The 22253-nt window shown below is 43.0% G+C and overlaps 1 protein-coding gene across 1 annotated transcript in view; it reads right to left on the bottom strand.

Annotated features, from left to right (window-relative positions):
- Nucleotides 1-8481: 8481 nt before the first annotated feature.
- The window catches only part of LOC136872641 (uncharacterized), a 58386-nt gene continuing 44614 nt past the window's right edge, over nt 8482-22253 (bottom strand). The window contains exon 2 of the mRNA XM_068227503.1: nt 8482-10055. Within this exon, the coding sequence (XP_068083604.1) occupies nt 8799-10034 (1236 nt within the window). The 5' untranslated portion in view covers nt 10035-10055 and the 3' untranslated portion in view covers nt 8482-8798. The remainder of the gene's footprint in view (nt 10056-22253) is intronic.

Below are 22253 nucleotides of genomic sequence, written 5' to 3'. Positions count from 1 at the left end.
TCAGCGTACTGTCCTTCGGTTCAGAGGGTCCCGGGTTCGATTCCCGGCCGCGTCGGGGATTTTAACCTTCTGTCGTGACACAGGCTTTGCCACGACGAGAAATGATGAATAATCAGATTGACTTCCTCCGAGCGGTAATGAGGGATTGTTCAATGGGCCTGGGAGATTTGCTACGTGTGAAGAGACGAAGTCCTCTGTTTCCCAAAACCTTCCTTTAATAGTAAACTGATGAGTACGTATAATTATATACAGTATTTACAATCTCCTTCCTAACTTCAAATGACGCTGACATAGAAGACTTGGCGTGGTCGAAGTATTGAAGTGAATACTCTAAGTCCACACTTGGACCTTATTATTATTATCGGTGACCTCACTGACAGGGCTTCCGCCCGCACTTCTAGTCGACTTGTTCCAAAAAAGACTCGATCAGGGTGTGTGCCCCTGTTTTATACCTTCACTAACTTTCGCCTCCCTTCGAGAAGGCCATCGAAGTTCTCATCCTATGGAGTCTGTCCTCAGACACACGAAAACGGAATTGCCTCCTTCCGTTCACTCTCTACCCACCTTTTCTGAAGATATACTACGCACCTTTAGCAGGGTGCAGCTTATGATTCACCTACTTCGACCAAGCCTTACTTCTAATTACACAACTTGTTGCTTACAGCTTTTGGTGTGCCTTCAAACTCTTAAATCTTATATGTTTCTTAATTTACTTATATCAACATTATAATTATGATTCCTTGGCCTTGTTGCCATTACATAGTCATTACTATTAGCTTATAATTTCCCCTATAATATCAATGTATGTCTCAGCGACACCATTCCTCCTACGTTCCCGGTCATGGGTTCGATCCTCGGAAGAATGAGTCCTGAGCTCCAATCTGGGGCGGACACGACACTTCATTGGTTAATTCCAATGGCCCGGGGTCTGGGTGTTTGTGCTGTCCCCAACATCCCTGCAACTCACACACCACACATAACACTATCCTCCACCACAATAACACGCAGTTACCTACACATGGCAGATGCCGCCCACCCTCATCGGAGGGTCTGCCTTACAAGGGCTGCACTCGGCTAGAAATAGCCACACGAAATTATTATACCACGGGCTTGTGTTGCTAGTAATTTGTACCATTATGCGAGAAACACCGTGGGTCTGGTCGTTGCCTGTGTTTAGGACCAGTATGTGAGCGCCACCGTCGGTCTGCGCTGCCTATGATTGGCACCCACTCTGTGAGGAACATCACGGGATAGTACGAGTACCTGAGATTAGTACACCTATGTGAGGAACATCATAGGTTTGCGTTGCCTGTGAGTGGCGTCGTAGTATGAGAAACGCCATAGGTCTGCGTTACATGCGTGTATTACATTACATGTGAGTAGTACCATAATATGTGGAATACCGCGAGTCTACGCTACTTTTGTTTAGTACCGCAACATGACAAATTCCATGGTTCTACCTTACTAGCGATAAGTACCATTATGAGGGGCCGATGACCTGGATTTTGAACCCCTTTAGACAACAAGCATCATCGATTCAGAATTGTGTTTTAAAAGTAGTCCCTTGGTCAGCAAAACTATTGTTTTATGCTAGTTTCTGAGAATGTGGGGCATTGAGGTTCGGATCCACTGACTATTTTAAATTCATATTCACCCATTCATTCTTCGTCGTCACGTTTTGTATTCTGGTGATTGGTTGATTTTGATTTTGGCATTATGGTCAGTGGAAGATTTTGGACTTTTAATTTGTCATTACATTTCGTCGCAATTCGTACCATTATGGGTCGATGACCTAGATGATAGGCCCCTTTAAACAACAAGCATCATCATCGTATTATTATTATTATTATTATTATTATTATTATTATTATTATTATTATTATCGTCAGTACTAATAATGGCAGAAGTGGCAGTAGTAGTAATATACGTATTTATGGAAAACTTAATTGATGCTAAGCGGAATTTATAACCTTGTCCTTTGAGTCGTAAGTACCCAAAAATAATATAATTCCTTTATTAACTTATAGCTCATACGATGAAAGTGAATGAGTCATGACTGAATGGAAGTAGTCCATATTATGTTATGTACAATAATTAGGTAAACAAATATTATCGGAGATATTGGTGAGATTATGAAAAATATAATAATCGTTAATATTTCCCTTATTTTTCCTCGAGTGGTAAAAACGCACGGAACGCAAAAGATATCATATAATTAGAATATTCTGCTCATTAGTTTATGGCGTAGAAAAATCAGACTCTAAAAATATTCATTGTCCAGATTGTTTAAATAAAACTCTTTAAATAAATAAGAAAGTTAAGTTTAGTCGAAAAGCTTTTCGAGTGTTATCAAATAGAGGGTATTTGCAAAGTGGACGATCAGTGATGTGATTATATTAGTGGATCGTCCCTCGGAGATCGGTTCTCAGTGTCACTCTATTCGTGACTGCCATAAACGATATGATCGCTGCTGCTGATTCGTCAGTAAAACCGTCGCTGTGAGTAGATGTAATATTTTTATAATATTTTATCGTCTCCGACATCAGTAAGTCACTATGGATATGCATTTAGAGCAGTCGCCCAGGTGACAGATTCCTTATCTCCTGTTTTCCCAGCCTTTTCTTAAATGATTGCAAAGAGATGGGAAATTTATTGAACATCTCCCTTGGTAAGTTATTCCAATCCCTAACTCCCCTTCCTATAAACGAATATTTGTCCCAATTTATCCTCTTGAATTCCAACTTTATCTTCATACTGTGATCTTTCGTACTTTTAAGGACGCCACTCAAACTTATTCGTCTACTAATGTCATTCCACGGCATCTCTCCGCTGACAGCTCGGAACATACCACTTAATCGAGCAGCTCGCCTTCTTTCTCCCAATTCTTCCCAGCCCAAACATTGCAACATTTTGGTAACGCTACTCTTTTATCGGAAATAGCCCAGAACAAATCGAGCTGCTTTTCTTTGGATTTTTCCCAGTTCTTGAATCAAGTAATCCTGGTGAGGGTCCCATACACTGGAACCATACTCTAGTTGGGGTCTTACCAGAGACTTAGGCCAATATGCCCTCTCCTTTACATCCTTACTACAACCCCTAAACACCCTAATAACCAGGTACAGAGATCTGTACCCTTTATTTACAATCCCTTTTATGTTATTACCCCAATGAAGATCTTTCCTTCTATTAACACCTAGATACTTACAGTGGTCCCCAAAAGGAACTTCCACCCTATCAACGCAGTAATTAAAACTGAGAGGACTTTTCCTATTTGTGAAACTCACACCCTGACTTTTCACCCCGTTTTTCAACATACCATTGCCTGCTGTCCACCTCACAACATTTTCGAGGTCACTTTGCAGTTGCTCACAATCCTGTAACTTATTTATCACTCTATAGAGAATAACATCGTCCGCAAAAAGCCTTACCTCTGATTCCACTCCTTTACTCATATCATTTATATATATAAGAAAAAATAAAAGTTCAATAATATTGCCTTGAGGAATTCCCCTCTTAATTATTACAGGGTCAGATAAAGCTTCCCTTACTCTAATTCCCTGAGTGCTATCTTCTAGAAATATAGGAACCAATTCAGTCACTCTTTTGTCTAGTCCAATTGCACTCATTTTTGCCAGTAGTATCCCATTACCCACCCTATCAAATGCTTTAGACAGGTCAATCGCGATACAGTCCATTTGACCTCCTGAATCCAAGATATCTGCTGTATCTTGCTGGAATCCTACAAGTTGAGCTTCAGTGGAATAACCTTTCCTAAAACCGACCTGCCTGCTATCGAACCAGTTATTAATTTCGCAAACATGTCGAATATAATCACAAAGAATGCCTTCCCAAAGCTTTCATGTAACGCATGTCAAACGTACTGGCCTGTGATTTTTATCTTTATGTCTATCACGCTTTCCTTTATATGCAGGGGCTACTATAGCAACTATCCATGCATTTTGTATATCTCCTTCAAGCAAACAATAATCAAATGAGTACTTCACATATGTTACTCTATCCCAACCCATTGTCTTTAGTACATCCCCTGAAATCTTATCAATTCCAGACGCTTTTCTAGTTTTCAACTTTTGTATCTTATTGTAAATGTCATTGTTATCATATGTAAATGTTTATACTTTTTTAGCATTAGCCACCTCCTCTACCTGGACATTATTCTTGCAACCAACAATCTTTACATAATGCTGACTGAATACTTCTGCCTTTTGAAGATCCACACATACACACTCCCCTTGTTCATTAATGATTCCTGGAAAAGGAAACTGTTCCTGCCTTAAAATATCTATACATACCCTTCCATTTTTCACTAAAATCTATATGACTGCCAATTATGCTTGCCAGGGGGGAGTATGTTATATTATCCTTACCTACCTTCTTTGCTAGATTCAATTTCCTAGTAAATTCCTTCAATATCTCCTTACTTCCACAGCCATTTCTAACTCTATTTCTTTCCAATCTGCCCCTCCTTCTTAGTCTCATTTTTTTAATTTAAAAAAAATTCTATTTCATCTTATCTTTGGTATAAATCTTTTTCTCAAATGTTATATAGTTTGTCTCATTTAAATGGATTTATTATCAAAAATAATGTTTCTAGGAGGAAACCGTAAGTTCATTTCATCGATTGCAAATGTATTTAGATTTGTTATGATACTGATCCTCAGTGTAGCAAATTCTAAATGTCCCCTACTCTTTAATTTTATGATTTTGGTGGCTACAGCCCATCTTCCACATGGCCGTTTTGTGGAGAACGAGTGTTAAGGTAAGTGTTCTGTATCTGATTGATTGGTTTGCTGCTGTTATTTTATTTTGTTTGTTTGTTTGTTTGTTTGTTTGTTTTTGTTTGTTTGTTTGTTTGTTTGTTTGTTTGTTTGTTTGTTTGTGTGTGTGTTTGTTTGTTTGTTTGTGTGTGTGTGTGTTTGTTTGTTTGTTTGTTTGTTTGTTTGTTTATTTGTTTGTTTGTTTGTTTGTTTGTTTGTTTGTTTGTTTGTTTGTTTGTTTGTTTGTTTGTTTGTTTGTTTGTTTGTTTGTTTGTTTGTTTGTTTGTTTGTTTGTTTGTTTGTTTGTTTGTTTGTTTGTTTGTTTGTTTGTTTGTTTGTTTGTTTGTTTGTTTGTTTGTTTGTTTGTTTGTTTGTTTGTTTGTTTGTTTGTTTGTTTGTTTGTTTGTTTGTTTGTTTGTTTGTTTGTTTGTTTGTTTGTTTGTTTGTTTGTTTGTTTGTTTGTTTGTTTGTTTGTTTGTTTGTTTGTTTGTTTGTTTGTTTGTTTGTTTGTTTGTTTGTTTGTTTGTTTGTTTGTTTGTTTGTTTGTTTGTTTGTTTGTTTGTTTGTTTGTCCAGCATCCATGGGTTGGCGTAGACCTAATGCTAGGGCCACCCTATTGTTGTGCACGGTTTATGTGGGTAAATATATAAATAAATAAGGTCACTCCGCAAATCAGATTCAGTGATGTTCGTTCTTCCACTTTGACGGCAAAATCGTCAAAATGGTGGCAACCGATAAATGTGAGATGCGGTGTGCGTCTTGCATAACAAACTACTATTGAACATATTCTTTAGATGGCCAAGTTCGCCGTAGACAGGAACGTAACGTTGGGGCCTGCATTGCAGATGGGCCCGAGCCTTTAAGGGGCCCCGCAGACTCCTCAAAATACATATATAGCCTAATACCTCTCTGCGCGGAAATGAAATGGTGGTGATAGTTTTGTAGAATCTGTCGAAATAGATAATTCTGCAATGTTTACGTAGAGGAATTGCCATTTGATTGCTTCTACCAGCAGACACCATTACACACACATTACACAACTTTTGTAAGAAATTTAATCTGCATAACCAATTTATTAAGGGCATTGGGTTAGCAGCCCTGGAAGAATCGTTAGCAATAGTAAAACATAATTTATACTCTTAGCTATATCTTTATCCTATGAGGAATTCCTCATGGATTTCAAATTTATTGACTGATGTAATCGTTATTAATAAATAGGCATTAATATGGTATACCTATAATTTCTTGACATATTTTAAAAGACCCTTGTAGTTATTAATCAAATTTTCATGCAGGGTTTGCCTTTCTGGCAGCCTCCGAATGGGGGATGCAGAAATAAATGCATTTCTCTATCTTTAATTGTGTTGAGTGTAAGGCAGCATAGCTGTAATCAATGTTTACCTTGGCCGTGTCTCCCAACACCGCGACACGCTACTCACAAAAGATCCGCACAAAATTATACAAAAATAATTACAGCAATAAAAACTGATACCAAAATATCACATCTTATTTAGAAAATGATACTTTCTTGATATGTAGTGTACCTCAAATATTATTATGCAAAAATTTTGCTGAACATTTAACTTTTGTCACTCATTTATTCGATAAAAATCAATACTACCTATACGAAGTTGGTGTGGTAACTCTGATTCTATTCAGTTTGGAAATAGTTCTGTTTGAGTGAAGGTAATTACAGGCTTATCAGGTGTGCGGTTTGATATTTTTCAAATTTTATTTGGGCAGCTTTTTTTTTTTTTTTTTTCGTTTTGTTCGTATATATGTCTGTGTTTTAATCGAATACATTTTCATAAGTGAGAATTTGGTATCGGTTGCAAAGTATAGTTCTCTAGTTACTGAAAATGAAAGCAATTTTATGTACGAACAGCTAAGTGGTGTACGGTTGGCATTTCAGCAGTGTAGCCGTTGAACTAAGGAGGCAATCGAATAAAACCTATTAAAAATACTTTTAATAATCTTACAGTACTGAATAATCTCTATCTTCATATAATTTGACATTATTTTGTATTAGTTCCACCCGCTGTAATTACGTTTATATTAGCTATTCATAGGTTTACATCTTATTTGAGGGAGTCCGAAATTTTATTTTGCCGTGCGGGTCCGTATCACATATGCTAACTCATGCGATGTGCCTACTGAACAAACTAGACTTCACCAGCTGGAAGTCATGGCAGACACCAGTAACCTAAGGAAGCTGGTTTCGAGGATTTCACCCTGCGCGTGTTCCCAGGGGGTAATCGAATGTTAAGCCTGTACAGAATATCGTTCTTTTGGAAGCCATGCCCAAAAGAATTCCCGTCGTACTACGTCAACTCAGATCACGGGCTATCCTTGTACCCACCATATAGAAAAGTAAATACTCACTTGGCTCGGGAGGTGTTGACTGGGTTCAATGTCAAACTATGCCTTGTACTCTTGATTGAATAGAGTATGCCTATAAAAGTTGTGCTATTTCTCAGGCAATCCGGTTGTCAGGGGACATGCGTTTTCAGACGGATACTTTTGCTAAGGTATACGTCGCTCCCACCCAAATGATCGCCTCTTCAGGATTACCAGTGACTCGGCCCACAGATAAACCGGTATATACACTGACTGACAGAGCAAATGCAACACCAAAAGGAGTGGTCAGAACTTTATGCCAATTGCAGGGTAGACTGACGTCACTGAGGTATGCTCATGATGTGAAATGCGCCGCTGTGCTGCGCACGTAGCGAACGATAAATGGGACACGGCGTTGGCGAATGGCCCACTTCGTACCGTGATTTCTCAGCCGACAGTCATTGTAGAACGTGTTGTCGTGTGCCACAGGACACGTGTATAGCTAAGAATGCCAGGCCGCCGTCAACGGAGGCATTTCCAGCAGACAGACGACTTTACGAGGGGTATGGTGATCGGGCTGAGAAGGGCAGGTTGGTCGCTTCGTCAAATCGCAGCCGATACTCATAGGGATGTGTCCACGGTGCAGCGCCTGTGGCGAAGATGGTTGGCGCAGGGACATGTGGCACGTGCGAGGGGTCCAGGCGCAGCCCGAGTGACGTCAGCACGCGAGGATCGGCGCATCCGCCGCCAAGCGGTGGCAGCCCCGCACGCCGCACGCCACGTCAACCGCCATTCTTCAGCATGTGCAAGACACCCTGGCTGTTCCAATATCGACCAGAACAATTTCCCGTCGATTGGTTGAAGGAGGCCTGCACTCCCGGCGTCCGCTCAGAAGACTACCATTGACTCCACAGCATAGACGTGCACGCCTGGCATGGTGCCGGGCTAGAGCGACTTGGATGAGGGAATGGCAGGTGTACAGATGCTTCCGTGGCCAGCGTACTCTCCGGATCTCTCACCAATCGAACACGTGTGGGATCTCATTGGACGCCGTTTGCAAACTCTGCCCCAGCCTCGTACGGACGAACAACTGTGGCAAATGGTTGACAGAGAATGGAGAACCATCCCTCAGGACACCATCCGCACTCTTATTGACTCTGTACCTCGACGTGTTTCTGCGTGCATCGCCGCTCGCGGTGGTCCTACATCCTACTGAGTCGATGCCGTGCGCATTGTGTAACCTGCATACCGTCTCTGTTTTTTCCCCAACTTTCATCCCTTTCGAACCACTCCTCCTTGGTGTTGCATTGTCACTGTCAGTCAGTGTATATATATATGAACTCATTTCCGCAGTCCAGTACCATGCCAATGTAATCCCTTTCAGTCACCTTTTACGACAGACAGGATACTCCGTGGGTGAATTCTATGCCCCCCACTGACGGGTTGTTTTATTGTTCTACTGATTCAAGGATATTGCAATTTCATCTGGAAGATTGGCTGCAGGTAATTTCTATTACAAAATTTGTACAATAATTTTAAATTAATGTTAACATTTTGAGATGATAAATAACAACATTGATTATCTATTAGTGATAATTATGACAACCACCTTAATGTCCCGAAATTGTAAACTTGCTCATGATATTTGTTCTCCTAAAATGGAAACTTCGTACATTGTACATTCAATTAACAATCGAGCAACCCTTTCTCTTCAAACAGTGGCAACATGCATTTTATTGCACTGACGTACGCTTTATTCGAATATATCTTCTTCTGACTCTCTGACAAACCTCCGGACTCAACGTCATCAACATCTAAGCCATCTTCTGGTTTTGAAAGAACAATCGGTAGAACAGCTGTTGCAGCCACAAGGCCGTAGAACGCACAGTCATCGAAGGCCTTCCTTATTACAGCAAGAGGAACTGATCGGTGAGAACAACCAAGGATCTCCAGTGTCTCCGCTAATGTACCATGATATTCCTCTATCAGTTTGTCCACGTAATTCATTCTTATTTCCTGTTTGGTACAAGCGTGCAGAAAATATTGGAGATCTAGAGCCGGTGAACCATAGTAAGCAAGTTGAAAGTCAACAAACCGTATATCTTCAAGAACACAGTCAGCATATTTGAACATGATGTTGTTCGTCCAAGTATCCCCATGAAGAAGAACGTTAAATTCATTATTTTTACGTTTGGTGGTCTCTACTATTTTGTCATAAAACTTGCTTTCTAGCTTCTTCAATTTCCAGGCGTATTTTTCAAAACCTGGCCATTGTGAAACTTCCTCTGAGAGACATCGAATTCCAGTCTCGAAGATCTTAACCATTTCCTCCTTCATATCCTGATTATATACAAATTTGTTATAACTTTCCACAGATGAAGGATTCTGATTATGGAGACCAATGGAAGCTGCATGGTAACGAGCTAGAGCTCTTACAACCATAGTGCAGTGCATCAGATCCATACCCTCATGTCTCTTAGCCAGAGTAAACCCAGAATGCCGTAGGTCTTCCAGTACAATGAATTGGATGGGATCGTTTCCATGGTAGACGCACTTTGCAGCGAATGGTTGATATACTCCTGGCTTGGCATCGTTCAGAAGCTTGTACATAGCTGGGAGAGTTTCCTGCAACATTCGAGTCTCTATATCGAATACGTTAGCCTTCTTAAGCAATACTTCTCTAAATCCTCCCTGAGGATGACATTTCACGATCACACGACGTTCTTGTGAACCTCCTAACCTGGCTATTATCCTGTACATGTCAGAGCTGTAGCCGTCTCCTACTGAATTGGCCATGGAAACTTTACATGAGAGGACAGTCAGAGTGGGATTGTTATCCCCAGAACGGAGAGCCTTCTGGATGAAGTCCATATTTAACCAAGATGGTATTGGAGGCGTCACGTCTTGTCCATCAGCAGCCATGCTGGGGAGGGATGATATATCCTGCAAGAAAAAGAAACCATACATTAGTGTGTTTCCAATATTTGCCCTGTTTTTGTATTGGGTCGGGTGTGAAGTGAATTGAATCCTTGTAGCTTTTATGACAGGAGGCAGTTCTGTAAGTTCATCAGAGGAGTAAGTAGACGAAATGGATGACTTGATATACTTGATAGTAGGAAGGCATATGGCCTACACTTGTCCAATAGCACCTTCAAGTCTTAACCTCTCCATCTGACGGAAGAATCCCCATCAACAGCGCCGTATGTCCTCGTTCCAAATGAACACTGTGGAGAGGTTAGGAATTGAATCCAGGCTTTGGCACGCAATCTACTGATTACAAATAGTATACCGTATCACCACTTCTCCTACCCTGTGGCAAATATTCTGATGGTGAAAAGTCTTTCTGTTAACCATGGTGTCAGGCAATACAGACTTGACACCCTAATGATCATGGCAATCAGGCAGGCAAAACAAACATGAATTAGTATCATTTACAATGTAAAACTCTAGTGTAGTAGAGTCCCCATTAGTCTGACCCAATGCCCTCAAGGATAACGAGTATTCCGGGTTCAATTTTAGAGCCATGAAAAATATCACAATTCGCACTCTGAAATAGGTTTAAGACCTTATTTTTTAGTAACTGTATATTTAAAATGTGTATTTTCACTAGCTGTTCTATACATTATATTTAAGGACCCAGTGAAGATCTGTCGTGTTGTCAGTTTGATTACAATAATGATATCGACTGTCTTAGTCACATGCAGACCTCTCAGTCAAGGCTGACTTTGCAGATTGTCCTAATTAAATAACTAAGTATGCTTTACCTGAATATTGATTCGGCTCAGTGATGTAAGAGTAGAGAGACTTCTTCTTACCCGCAGGTCGCGAGTTCGATTCCCGGCCAGGTTAGGAATTTCTAACTGGATCTGGGAGCTCGTTCGATGTCCACACAGCCTACGTGATTACATGTTGTCCGTGGACTAGGAAGCCAAGAATAATGGCCGAGAGGATTCGTCGTGCCGACCACACGACACCTTGTAATCCGCAGGCCTTTCGTGACTATTACGCCATTGTAAATTTAGGTCATTGCTCCAATGATCAATCAGGTATAAGAATATCGAAAACTTCAACCAATCACCTGTTGTCTATCGTCAAACTTCCCAACGCAATTGTGAATGGCAGGAGGCAAATTAGCCTGCCGTTATCATCACAACTCCGCAACTCGCACTTTATGTTGAAAACAACGTATGAAGACCTCTCCATGCTGTTTCTTGGATAACGCTAAGAGACCTGAAATTTAAAAAATCTTATTCACTGCGTGAACAGTAATTTTCTTCAATATCCGTATACAATGTAGAATACCGTAGCAAAGCACTGTTACATTTGCTAATCTCTAGCTCACCGGAAAAAATTAGTCACCCCTGGAGGGAACATTACAAGCATCATTTAATGCCGTGTAACTCCGCCTCTGGAATTGATCCACGAACCTGCTACGAAGGCGTAGCAGGGGGAGAGGTGATACTCCCACGTGGCGCGTCCCAGGTGGCGGATAGGGGGGTCCTAACCGGCTTGCCGGCGGACTTGAGGGAAATAAAATACCTCTCGCGGACCAAACACACTACCCCCTGCGGGTGGGGGACGCACATGTAGAATACACCCGCGGTATCCCCTGCCTGTCGTATGAGTCGACTAAAAGGGGCGACCTAGGCGCGGACATGGATTGCGGTTTGGTATAATGTGTTGGACCTCCTGTGGATGGGAGGGGTCGAGTACATTCACAGGTAATCCCTGCCTGTCGTAGAAGGCGACTTAAAGGGTCATGTGGCCATGGTCCCCTCTTTATTTTTTTTATTCTTCCGAGGGTCAGATGTAGACAATTCGAAATTTTTATGTGCGTGCTGCTCGGCGATGGAGCTCCTATGTGTGCGACTACGCTCGAAAGCCCGTGCCAGCAACCACCCAGGACGCGGCGGGTGGGAGTGTCATGTACCCGGGCAGTGGTATCCGCCTGACAACGCAGGTCCCCGCACAGCCGAATGCCAGAAGGACATATTCTTATTAATTATTTGTATTTATTTTTTCTATATTTAGTGCTCTGTACATGCTATGGGGTACATGCTATTGCGGGTGACTGGAGGAAGGGAGTCTTAGTGCTCATTGCCTCAGTCATCCCGTATTAGGCATCGTCCAACATCGGACCCCGGGCAGTAACTGCTATGACCAGGTGGGTATTGCCTTGGCTGCTTGGTTCGGCTACAGAGACCCCTGATCGGAGTGGGTGGCATTCGGGGAGGATGCTATCGGGCATGGCTTCCAAACGAAGTCGGCTCTCTCAAGGTGGTCGCCCACCTAAGTCTTTAACTTTTGCTTCCCTGAGAGGTTCAACTCCCTGGGAACATGCGCAGCGTGAAGGAATGGGGTCCAGCTTCCCTAGGTTTCTGGTCGCTACCAGAACCGATGGGCACTATTTTAAGCTGGTGAAGTCGATCCTGTTTAGTAGACACATCGAAGGCGTCTATGGCTAACTGGAGGAACTTAAGAAAATGCGCAACGGTAGTTTGCTTCTAAAGACTCGTACAGCACTGCAAGCTGATCAGTTGCTTAAGTGCGAGCACTTTGGCGAAATCCCCGTCAAAGTGGAGGAGCATAAGTCCTTGAACCTGGTTCGCGGAGTCATCTTTCACCGCGACCTTATTTTGAACACTGACGACGAGTTGATGGAAGACATGAAGAACCGTGGCGTGACACACATCCGGCGCATTACGCGCAAGGTCAACGGTGAAGACGTTGCCACTGGTGCCTTCATTGTCTCTTTCAAGTTGTCAGTGTTACCAGAGAAAGTCAAGGTAACAACTTATCGTTGCGATGTGAGGCCGTACATCCCGCCTCCTATGCGATGCTATCAATGTCAGCGATTCGGACATATGGTATCTCGCTGTTCGAATCAGGCTGTATGTGGTACATGTGGACGAGTAGCTCACGGCGCGGAGGAGTGCACAACTCCATCCAAGTGCACTAACTGCTCCGGTTTTCATTCTCCTCGGGATCGGAATTGTCCGACATACCTGAGTGAGAAGAAGATCCAGGAGATCAAGACCCTGGATGGTCTTTCCTACCAGGAAGCGCGCCGTAAGTTTAATTCTACGAATACACCTGCCCGTACCCTCGACTATAGGTTGATAGCTCAGAGTCTTCCAGGTTCGTCATTTACAACCTCGACACCTGTCCAGACCGCTGCGCCCAAGGCGACTGTTGCTGCTCCCAGCAACGTCGCGAATAGTCAAAGCTCGAAGGGAGGGACCACCCCACCTTCGACCAACCAGAAGTCTGTGCCGGCTGGCAGTTCCCAGCCGGCACAGCAAGGGGGGAAGACTAAGTCTCCCCCCCCCCTAGGAGGTCGACGAAAGTCGCGCCCCAGCCGGCGGAGGCGGCATTGTCGACCAGGGCTGGGAAACCATCTCCCAGCCCGTCTAAACTAGAAAAGAAACAGGGGAAGACGAGCGCCCGTCCTGAGCGCTCTCGGACTTCCCTTTCGAAGGAGATGTCATGCCCCCCATCTGGGAGATATGAGTCTGCGTCAGGAGGCACTCCAGCTCCCAAACCTGCGCGCTCCCCTCGTAGGGGACCCCCTCGCGCCCGAAAAGCGTCGAAGTTCTGGGCGGCACCCCTGCCATCTTTCGATGACGGATTGGATGTCGCGCTGTCCTCTACATCTACGGATGTAGAACTAGATAGTGTTTAGGCTTACGAGCATTTTGTCGCTCATAACCTAACACTCCTTTTATAGTCCACACTATGGCACTGTTACAGTGGAATTGTAACGGTTATGACAGGCATCTTGCTGAGTTACGTCAGCTTATTAGTGAGTACGCAGCGAGTATAGTCTGTATTCAGGAGACCAATTTCAGACCTGGTCATCATACGGTCTTGAGGCATTTCAAACTATACTCGACAGAACGATACTATGCTCACCGGGCTTCCGGAGGCGTTGGCATTTTTGTACGTTCTGATAGCTACAGCGAAGAGGTTCCATTAAGAACCCCTCTTGAGGCTGTAGCTGTTCGCGTCTCGCTGCCTGTCATAGCAACAGTGTGTAAAGTTTATCTTCCACCAGGCCAGCATCTGAACATCAATGAAGTCGCTGATCTTATAGATCAGCTTCCACCACCCTTCCTCTTATTGGGAGATTTTAACGCCCATCACCCCATATGGGGCTCTGAGACACGTTGTCCCCGAGGAAGAGAGCTGGAAACACTTCTAACAGATCTGGATTTATGTATTTTGAACACAGGGGAACCAACTCACTTTATTGTACGTTACGGCACATACTCTCGCATAGACGTAAGTATATGCAGCCGGACGTTGGTTCCACTGTTTCGGTGGAATGCACACGATGATCTCTGTGACAGTGACCATTTTCCCATCATTCTTACATTGTTGAAACATAAACCCGTCGAGGCTCCCCTCGATGGATTCTTAAACATGCTGATTGGCCAAAGTACACATCACTAGCTGTCTTTCACGATGATGTCAGGCGGACCGTCGGCGAGGAAATAACTTACGTCACCCCAGTTATTCTTGCTGCTGCTGAGGAGTCCATTCCGTTTTTCTCGGGGGCTCCTCGCCGAAAACTCGTTCCTTGGTGGAACGATGAAATAGCAGCAGCCATCAAAGAACGCCGTCGCGCTCATAAACGTTACCGTAAACAGCCTACTGTGGCCAACTTGGTAACATTTAAGAAACTCCGCGCTAAGGCGCGAGTTCTTATTCGACAAAGTAAGAAGGCTTCAGGGAGAGATATGTGTCGTCCATGACGTCACATACTCCATCATCTCAAGTGTGGACGAAACTTCGACGAATTTCGGGTATTCAAGGATCATCTGCTGTACCGGGAATTTCCATTGCAGGCAGTGTCGCCACTGATCCCCTCGCGATTGCTAATCATCTCGCTAGTCATTTCGCGGATGTCTCTGGCTCCGGGAATTACAATCCTGATTTCCTCCCTCTGAAGCGGGAGGCAGAACGTCATCACCTTAGTTTTGCCACCCAAGCTTCAGAGGACTACAACGTGCCCTTTACGGAGTGGGAACTCCGCAGCGCCTTAGCGCTTTGCAAGGACACGTCTCCTGGACCGGACAACATCCATAACCAGATGTTGAAACACATTAGTGATGATAGTTTACTATATCTCCTTCGTGTGTTCAACCGAATCTGGACAGAGGGTGATTTTCCGTCTCAGTGGCGAGAGGGCATAGTCATCCCTGTCCTCAAGCCTGACAAAGATCCTAAGTATGCAGGAAGTTACAGACCGATTTGTCTTACAAATTGCCTGTGTAAGCTATTTGAGAGGATGGTAAATCGCAGACTCGTGTGGTGTCTGGAGAAACAAGGACTCTTGTCCGAGTACCAATGTGGATTTCGAGCCGCTCGATCCACCACAGACCACTTGGTACGCCTGGAGAGCTCTATCCAGGATGCGTTTCTCCGCAAACAGCACTTGGTAGCTGTCTTCTTTGACTTGGAGAAGGCCTACGACACCACCTGGCGATATGGCATCCTATCAGTCCTGCATCAATGGAGATTCCGAGGTATCTTGCCGGTATTTATTGCGAATTTTTTGTCACTCCGTCTATTCCGTGTCCGAGTAGGGAGGACATATTCGCAATACCACGTTCAAGAAAATGGAGTCCCACAGGGATCGGTTCTTAGTGTCACTCTGTTCGCGATTGCCATAAACGGTATTGTCGCTGCTGCTGGTCCAGCCGTAATACCGTCCCTATATGTGGATGATTTTGCTCTGCACTATAGCTCGTGCAGTATGGCAGTCGCCGAGCGACAGTTACAGTAAGCTATTCGGAGGGTGGAGAAGTGGACCTTAGAACATGGCTTTCGGTTTTCTGCCGCAAAGACCTCCGTTGTCCACTTTTGTCGTCAACGTACTCTTCACCCTCCTCCTGAGCTTTATCTAGGAAATGTCGTTCTTCCAGTTGTTGACACCTACCGATTTCTTGGGCTCCTTTTTGACAGTAAATTATCGTGGGAGCCACACGTGCGTGAGTTAAAAGTGCAATGCACCAAGAGGCTTAACCTCTTGTTGTTTCTTAGCAGCACTAATTGGGGAGCTGACCGCGTGGTGCTCCTGCGATTCTATCGGGCACACATTTTATCTCGGTTAGACTACGGCAGTGCAGCATATGTCTCCGCAAGACCAAGCGTTCTTGCGAAGCTGAACAGTATCCACCACAGCGGGGTTAGGTTGGCGACTGAGCTTTTCGTACTAGCCCCATCGCTAGCCTGCTCGCTGAGTCTGGTGTGCCGCCTTTACACCTGAGGCGCCAGCAACTACTACTTACGTATGCTGCAAATTTGCGACAGATGCCACTTCATCCGAGCTATCCCTGCGTGTTCAACAATGGCAACCGTTTGTTGTACGTTGCTCATTCTCGTGCGACGCGGCCGGTTGGGATACGCTTGGATAGCAGTTATGAATTGTTTGACGTACCTTCGATTCCTTGCCTTGTCAGACAACCAAGTGGGGTACCTCCGTGGGTTGTACGACGACCTGAAATCATCCTGGATTTGCACACTGGCCCGAAAGGAGACACGGACCCTTCGATTTATCGGAGGATCTACCTGTCCGTTCTTGGCCGCTATCCAGGTTCAGTCGTCGTTTACACGGATGGTTCAAGGACAGATACGAAGGTGGGCTGTGCGTTCGTTGTCGACAATGATCGGTTTCTTTTTGCTCTCCCGGACACCTGTAGTGTGTACACGGCAGAGCTCTATGCTATCTGTGAGGCTCTGCGGTACGCACTAGACAATGAGCGCCGACACTTTCTCGTGTGTACTGACTCCTTGAGTTCGCTTCAGTCTATTGATACCTGTTTCCCTCGACACCCTCTAGTGCAGCGGATCCAGGACCTGCTGGCCGGGTGTTCGGATGCCGGCACCAGAATTATGTTTGTGTGGCTCCCCAGCCACATGGGCATAGAGGGAAACGAGTTAGCAGATCAGGCTGCCAAGGAGGCAGTTACACTGCCCCCGTTGCCTTTCAAGGTTCCAGCAAGTGATATTCGCTCTCAGCTGAGACATCTGGTTATGTCTCATTGGGAGATGGAGTGGCAGGCCATCCCACTTCCCAATAAGCTGAGAGCGATAAAAGGAACAACGAAGGTATGGAGGACTTCCCTTCGGGCTTCGCGGAGGGAAGCCGTGGTATTATGTCGCCTTCGGATCGGCCACGGTATCTTGACGCACTCCCATCTACTGAAAGGAGAACCCCCTCCGGTGTGTACCTGCGGCGACCATCTTACCGTGGTACACATCCTTACGGAGTGCGTGGACCTGGTCGATCTGCGCCGTAGTATTAACCTTCCGAGTACTATCTCCCTTATCTTGCGCGATGACGAGCAGTCAGCAGACCTCGTCATCCGCTTTATGAGGGATAGTGGTCTCTTTTATCGTGTGTGATGATGTCCTTTGTCCTAGTGTTGTTTATGTCAGTTGCGCTTTTATCTCATTGACTTCATTTTAGTTTATGTTGCGCATTGTAATGTGTTATTTGAACGTCTAACGTACATTATGTGTTAATATCAGTATTACTGGGCAATGCCTTATTCCTTCGATTTCCTGTACTTTCTCTTATTTTAATAGAACATAAGGCATTGCGTATTAGATCCACTGACTGTTTTAATCTCACCCTCATTTTTCTTCATCACCATTCTTTTTTAACTCTAGTCAGTGGATACCTTTTAAAATTTTAACTTCATGTCTCATGTCATTCATTTCGTTCCATTAGGGGCCGATGACCTTCGATGTTAGGCCGCTTAAAACATCAAGCATCATCATCATCATCATCATCTGGAATTGATAACCGCCTGGATTTTGTTAGGACGTGAGTCCAAAAGGTTGTGCAAGTACGTCGAATCCAGATTAAGCCACTCGCTGAGGATCTGATCGTGTATATCCACAAAATTAATGGATACTGATGTCGGCATTTTATACGCTGTTCCAACATGTCCCGTAGATTTTCAAAATGGTTCAAGTCAGGTGTTTTGTGGGTCAATCGAGATGTAATACTGTGGGGAATGTTCATAAAACCAGTTACATATGCGTCCAGCCCGATGAATTTTGGACCCATTTCGACTGCAAGCCTCATCGGTTCAGTACTATGCTTTAGAAGCAGTCCCTTGGTCAGTAATACTATTGTTTAACGCTTGTTTCTGGGAATGTAGGGCGTTGATTGATCCATCCATTCATTCATTCTTCGTCCTCACGTTTTCGAATTCTGGTCAGTGGAGGATTATGGATATTTAAATTGTCATAACATTTCGTACCATTAGGGGCCGATGAACTAGATGTTAGGCCCCTTTCCACAACAAGCATCATCATCATCATTATCATCAATTTCAGGATCGTAAGACATCCCGGAACGAAACTTAATTTTCCGTGGACGCAATCGTCTTTCTTTTCGGACCCCAGGGTGATGTTGCTCATAAAGCGTTTGAATTGTTCTGTGATTATCGCGATTATTTTGCTGGTATGTAGCTGCCGCTGCTCTATGAACCTCCGGATTATTTTTCAGGTATATAGCTGCCGCTGCTCTATGAACCTCCGGATTATTTTTCAGGTATATAGCTGCCGCTGCTCTATGAACGTCGAGATTATTTTTCTGACTTTTCTGTTATATTCATGGCGCTGCTCTATGTGCCTTGGGATCATTCTTCTGGTACCTGACTGCCGCTGCTCTATGAAACTTGGAATCATTCTTCTGGTGCGTGTCTGCTGCTGCTCTATGGATTTCAAGATTTTTCTTTTGGTATTTACTTGCAACAATCATATGTGCGGAAACATTATTCTGTTAAAGTGTGGGTGATGTTCTTTAAATTGATTTTCCTTGTACCATTTTTGTATCAAGTACAACGTTTTGGGGTACTTTTCGAACAACGAATGAAGCACTTGTTTCTTCACACAAAAATCCATATACTTCAAAAAATCCGGTAGAATGATTACGAGTAAATGGCAATTTATTACGTTATTAGGTTCATCACCAAATGTCCAGTATAACATTTCATCACGACAAATTTCAAAGTGGTATGGAAATGTTTTGCCTGCTGCCGTAAACTCAACATATTCCACCATAATTTGAATCTTTTGACATATAAAGTCGGTACTCTTATGAGGAGGAATAGTTATTACCATAATGACTTTCGGACAAACTGGAGAACTCTACCCAACTGTTCACAACATACGAAACAATAGCTTCACGAACATATTTATGGCGTAACTGAGTAGAATATAGAATGTAAAATCTATATAAATAAAATTGTAGGGGGTCCGCTGTCTGTAATTTCTTTTGTTTTGCCAATTTTTCAGATATTTATCCGTTTTAGGTCAACTCAAGACCGAATCGGTGGTTTTTACGTTTCGTGTCTGTTTGTTTATCTGTTTGTCTGTTTGTCTGTTTGTCTGTTTGTCTGTCTGTTTGTTTGTTTGTCTGTTCCACCATCACGTCGAAACGGCTGGATAGATCTCAACCAAACTTCATATTTAGAGTAAACTCATCCCGGGGATGGTTTCGATATGCATATCATTTTAAAATCTTTCAATACTCGGGGGGTTTATAGGAAAACCAGAATGGTTTTTCCACCATCACGTTGAAACGGTTGGATAGATCTCAACTAAACTTCATATCTAGAGCATACTCATCTCGGGGAAGGTTTCGATATGCATATTATTTTAAAATCTTTGAATAGACCGGGGGTTTATAGGAAAACCAGAATGGTTTTTCCACCATCACTTCGAAACGGCTGGATAGATCTCAACCAAACTTCATATTTAGAGTATACTCATCCCGGGGAAGGTTTCGATATGCATATCATTTTAAAATCTTTCAATAGACGGGGGTTTATAGGAAAACCTGAATGGTTTTTCCACCATCACTTCGAAACGGCTGGATAGATCTCAACCAAACTTCATATTTAGAGAATACTCATCTCGGGGAAGGTTTCTATATACATATTATTTTACAATCGTCGAATAGACGGGTGGTTTATAGGAAAACCAGAATGGGTTTCCTCCATTTTCTCTTATACTATTGATTTTCTGTAAACTTCGTTTACCGTATGTGAAACGTCTCTTCATTATAAACAACTTTCGTTATGTTCATAATTTACCTTACTCTTCACATGACGGAGAAATTTACAATTTTCCGCTGGTATCATGCTCTGCATTGAGTGACCGACAGACCGACAACGAAACTACAGGTTACCATGGCAACGTCTCTGACTGCATGCCAGCAGGGAAGTAACGTATTGCCATTTTCCTCATCATGCTTTTAAATTCGTGGTTGTTCCTTGGGTAGAAGGCAAGAGAGGCGTCAATCGGCCTATCTGCGGGATATTGGCGGAATATCGTTGGATATTATAACCGCCCTCGAATAGATTAAGTAATAACACCATTAGTCATCTTCTTATTATTTGTTTACCTAAGAATCACTGACCTAAATTTCTCCTCTGTTACCGCTTTATTATATCCATTACTCACACTAGCATAATTTATTGAGGGGCATTTGATTTTCCAATACATTCACTTGGCATTTACATATTTGTCGTTATCCGGCTGTCCGCAGTTATAATCCATTTTCTATTACTTTCAACTTTCTTAACTGTATTATTTCTTCCTTAATTACGCCGTATGTACGCGAGTGCTACAAACTACTGGATGTATTTCCACCAAGACTCATATTTAGAATACACCTGTCCTTGATAGGTTTTGGGCAAGTATTGTTTCTAAATCCCTGAACTGACTGGGGGTTTATACGAAACCCAAACAGTGATTTTGCACTTCCACAAAATATACACAACCAAACTTAATGGAAATCTACCTACCTTGGTAGATAATAATTTCTAAACCTTTTTTCTCATGTGCATCATTTCGATACGAGGATTAATAAGGGAGATATCATTAACGGACCCTTTTTTCTGTACAAGTCCCATCGGACTTAACTCCCGAGCGGGTGCGTGTAAAGCGTACTCCTTACAATTTGAAAACTACTGAAGACATTCGAACCAAAATTTATATTTAGCATCCACCTGTCCAAAGGTAGGTTTTAAACGTAAATAACATTTCATGTTCCGGAATGGACTGGCGGTTTATAGGGAACCGAAATGGTGATTTTACTCTTCCACAACATATACAGTACAAGACCAACCTGACTGGAAATCGACCAAACGTGATGGAATTCCACCTCTAAACCTTTTTTTCATGTGCATTCTTTCGTCAGGAGGATTACTAAGGGAGATATCATGAATGGTCACTTTTGCCGGTTAAGTCCAGCGGACATAGCCCAAAAGGTGTTTTACATGGAGCAGATTCCTTATCTATATAAATCAGATCGTAACGACTGTGTGCCTCTACACTGACTATTTTGGAGAAATTTTCGTACAGATTTCCGTTTAAGGGGTAATAATGACCATCTCCATAATTTTTGGTTTAGTTTCCTGAAAGTCCTAATTTTTACCCGCCTCGCCCAAAATCCAAATTGCGCCATATTCTGCCAGAAGAAAAAGAAGATAATTGAAATTTGACAAAATTATACGTTTAGGCCTGTAACGAACGGAAAACTTCCTAGATCATTAAATTTTTCACTTTGAATCCCCGAAGAATATCGAAATACGCAGGCAATTTTAATGATGGTGCAGACCTTCGGAAATTCCTATCCTATAACGGATTGCACAATCTCCGTTCAATTTGGAATGATCTACAACCGTGGTCTTATGACTTTTTGCCGTATCTGTATCCCTTTTACGTTTGATTTTTCTCTTTAATCGATGTTAAGTCAATTTGGAATTTTCACATGCATAATTCATACTTTCAATTACTTATATGAAATACAGAATCATTAAACTCTTCACGAAAATTGGCCCACCCAGTAGCCATATGTGAGCCAAATGCTATGTATGTATCCGAAAAGTAATGTAATGTGAGATAATCTTACAAAACCTTTACCCTGTTCCACGTTTCTAACTCAATCTGACCCAAGAATAGATGACATATCATAGGACCAGCCATTTAGGCCACTAAATCCGGCGTGTCTTATGGTATAATCCTTTGTCGATATGACGTACGTTTAGTAGCAGTTAATCTGTAAATGAAGGTCTTCAATATTGTAAATACGCATATACTTTCGTATGTCGATCT

This window comes from Anabrus simplex, chromosome 4, assembly GCF_040414725.1.
Source record: "Anabrus simplex isolate iqAnaSimp1 chromosome 4, ASM4041472v1, whole genome shotgun sequence".
NCBI lineage: Eukaryota > Metazoa > Arthropoda > Insecta > Orthoptera > Tettigoniidae > Anabrus > Anabrus simplex.
Note: the sequence above shows the minus strand (reverse complement) of the source record. Positions and strands in the feature narration are given on the sequence as shown.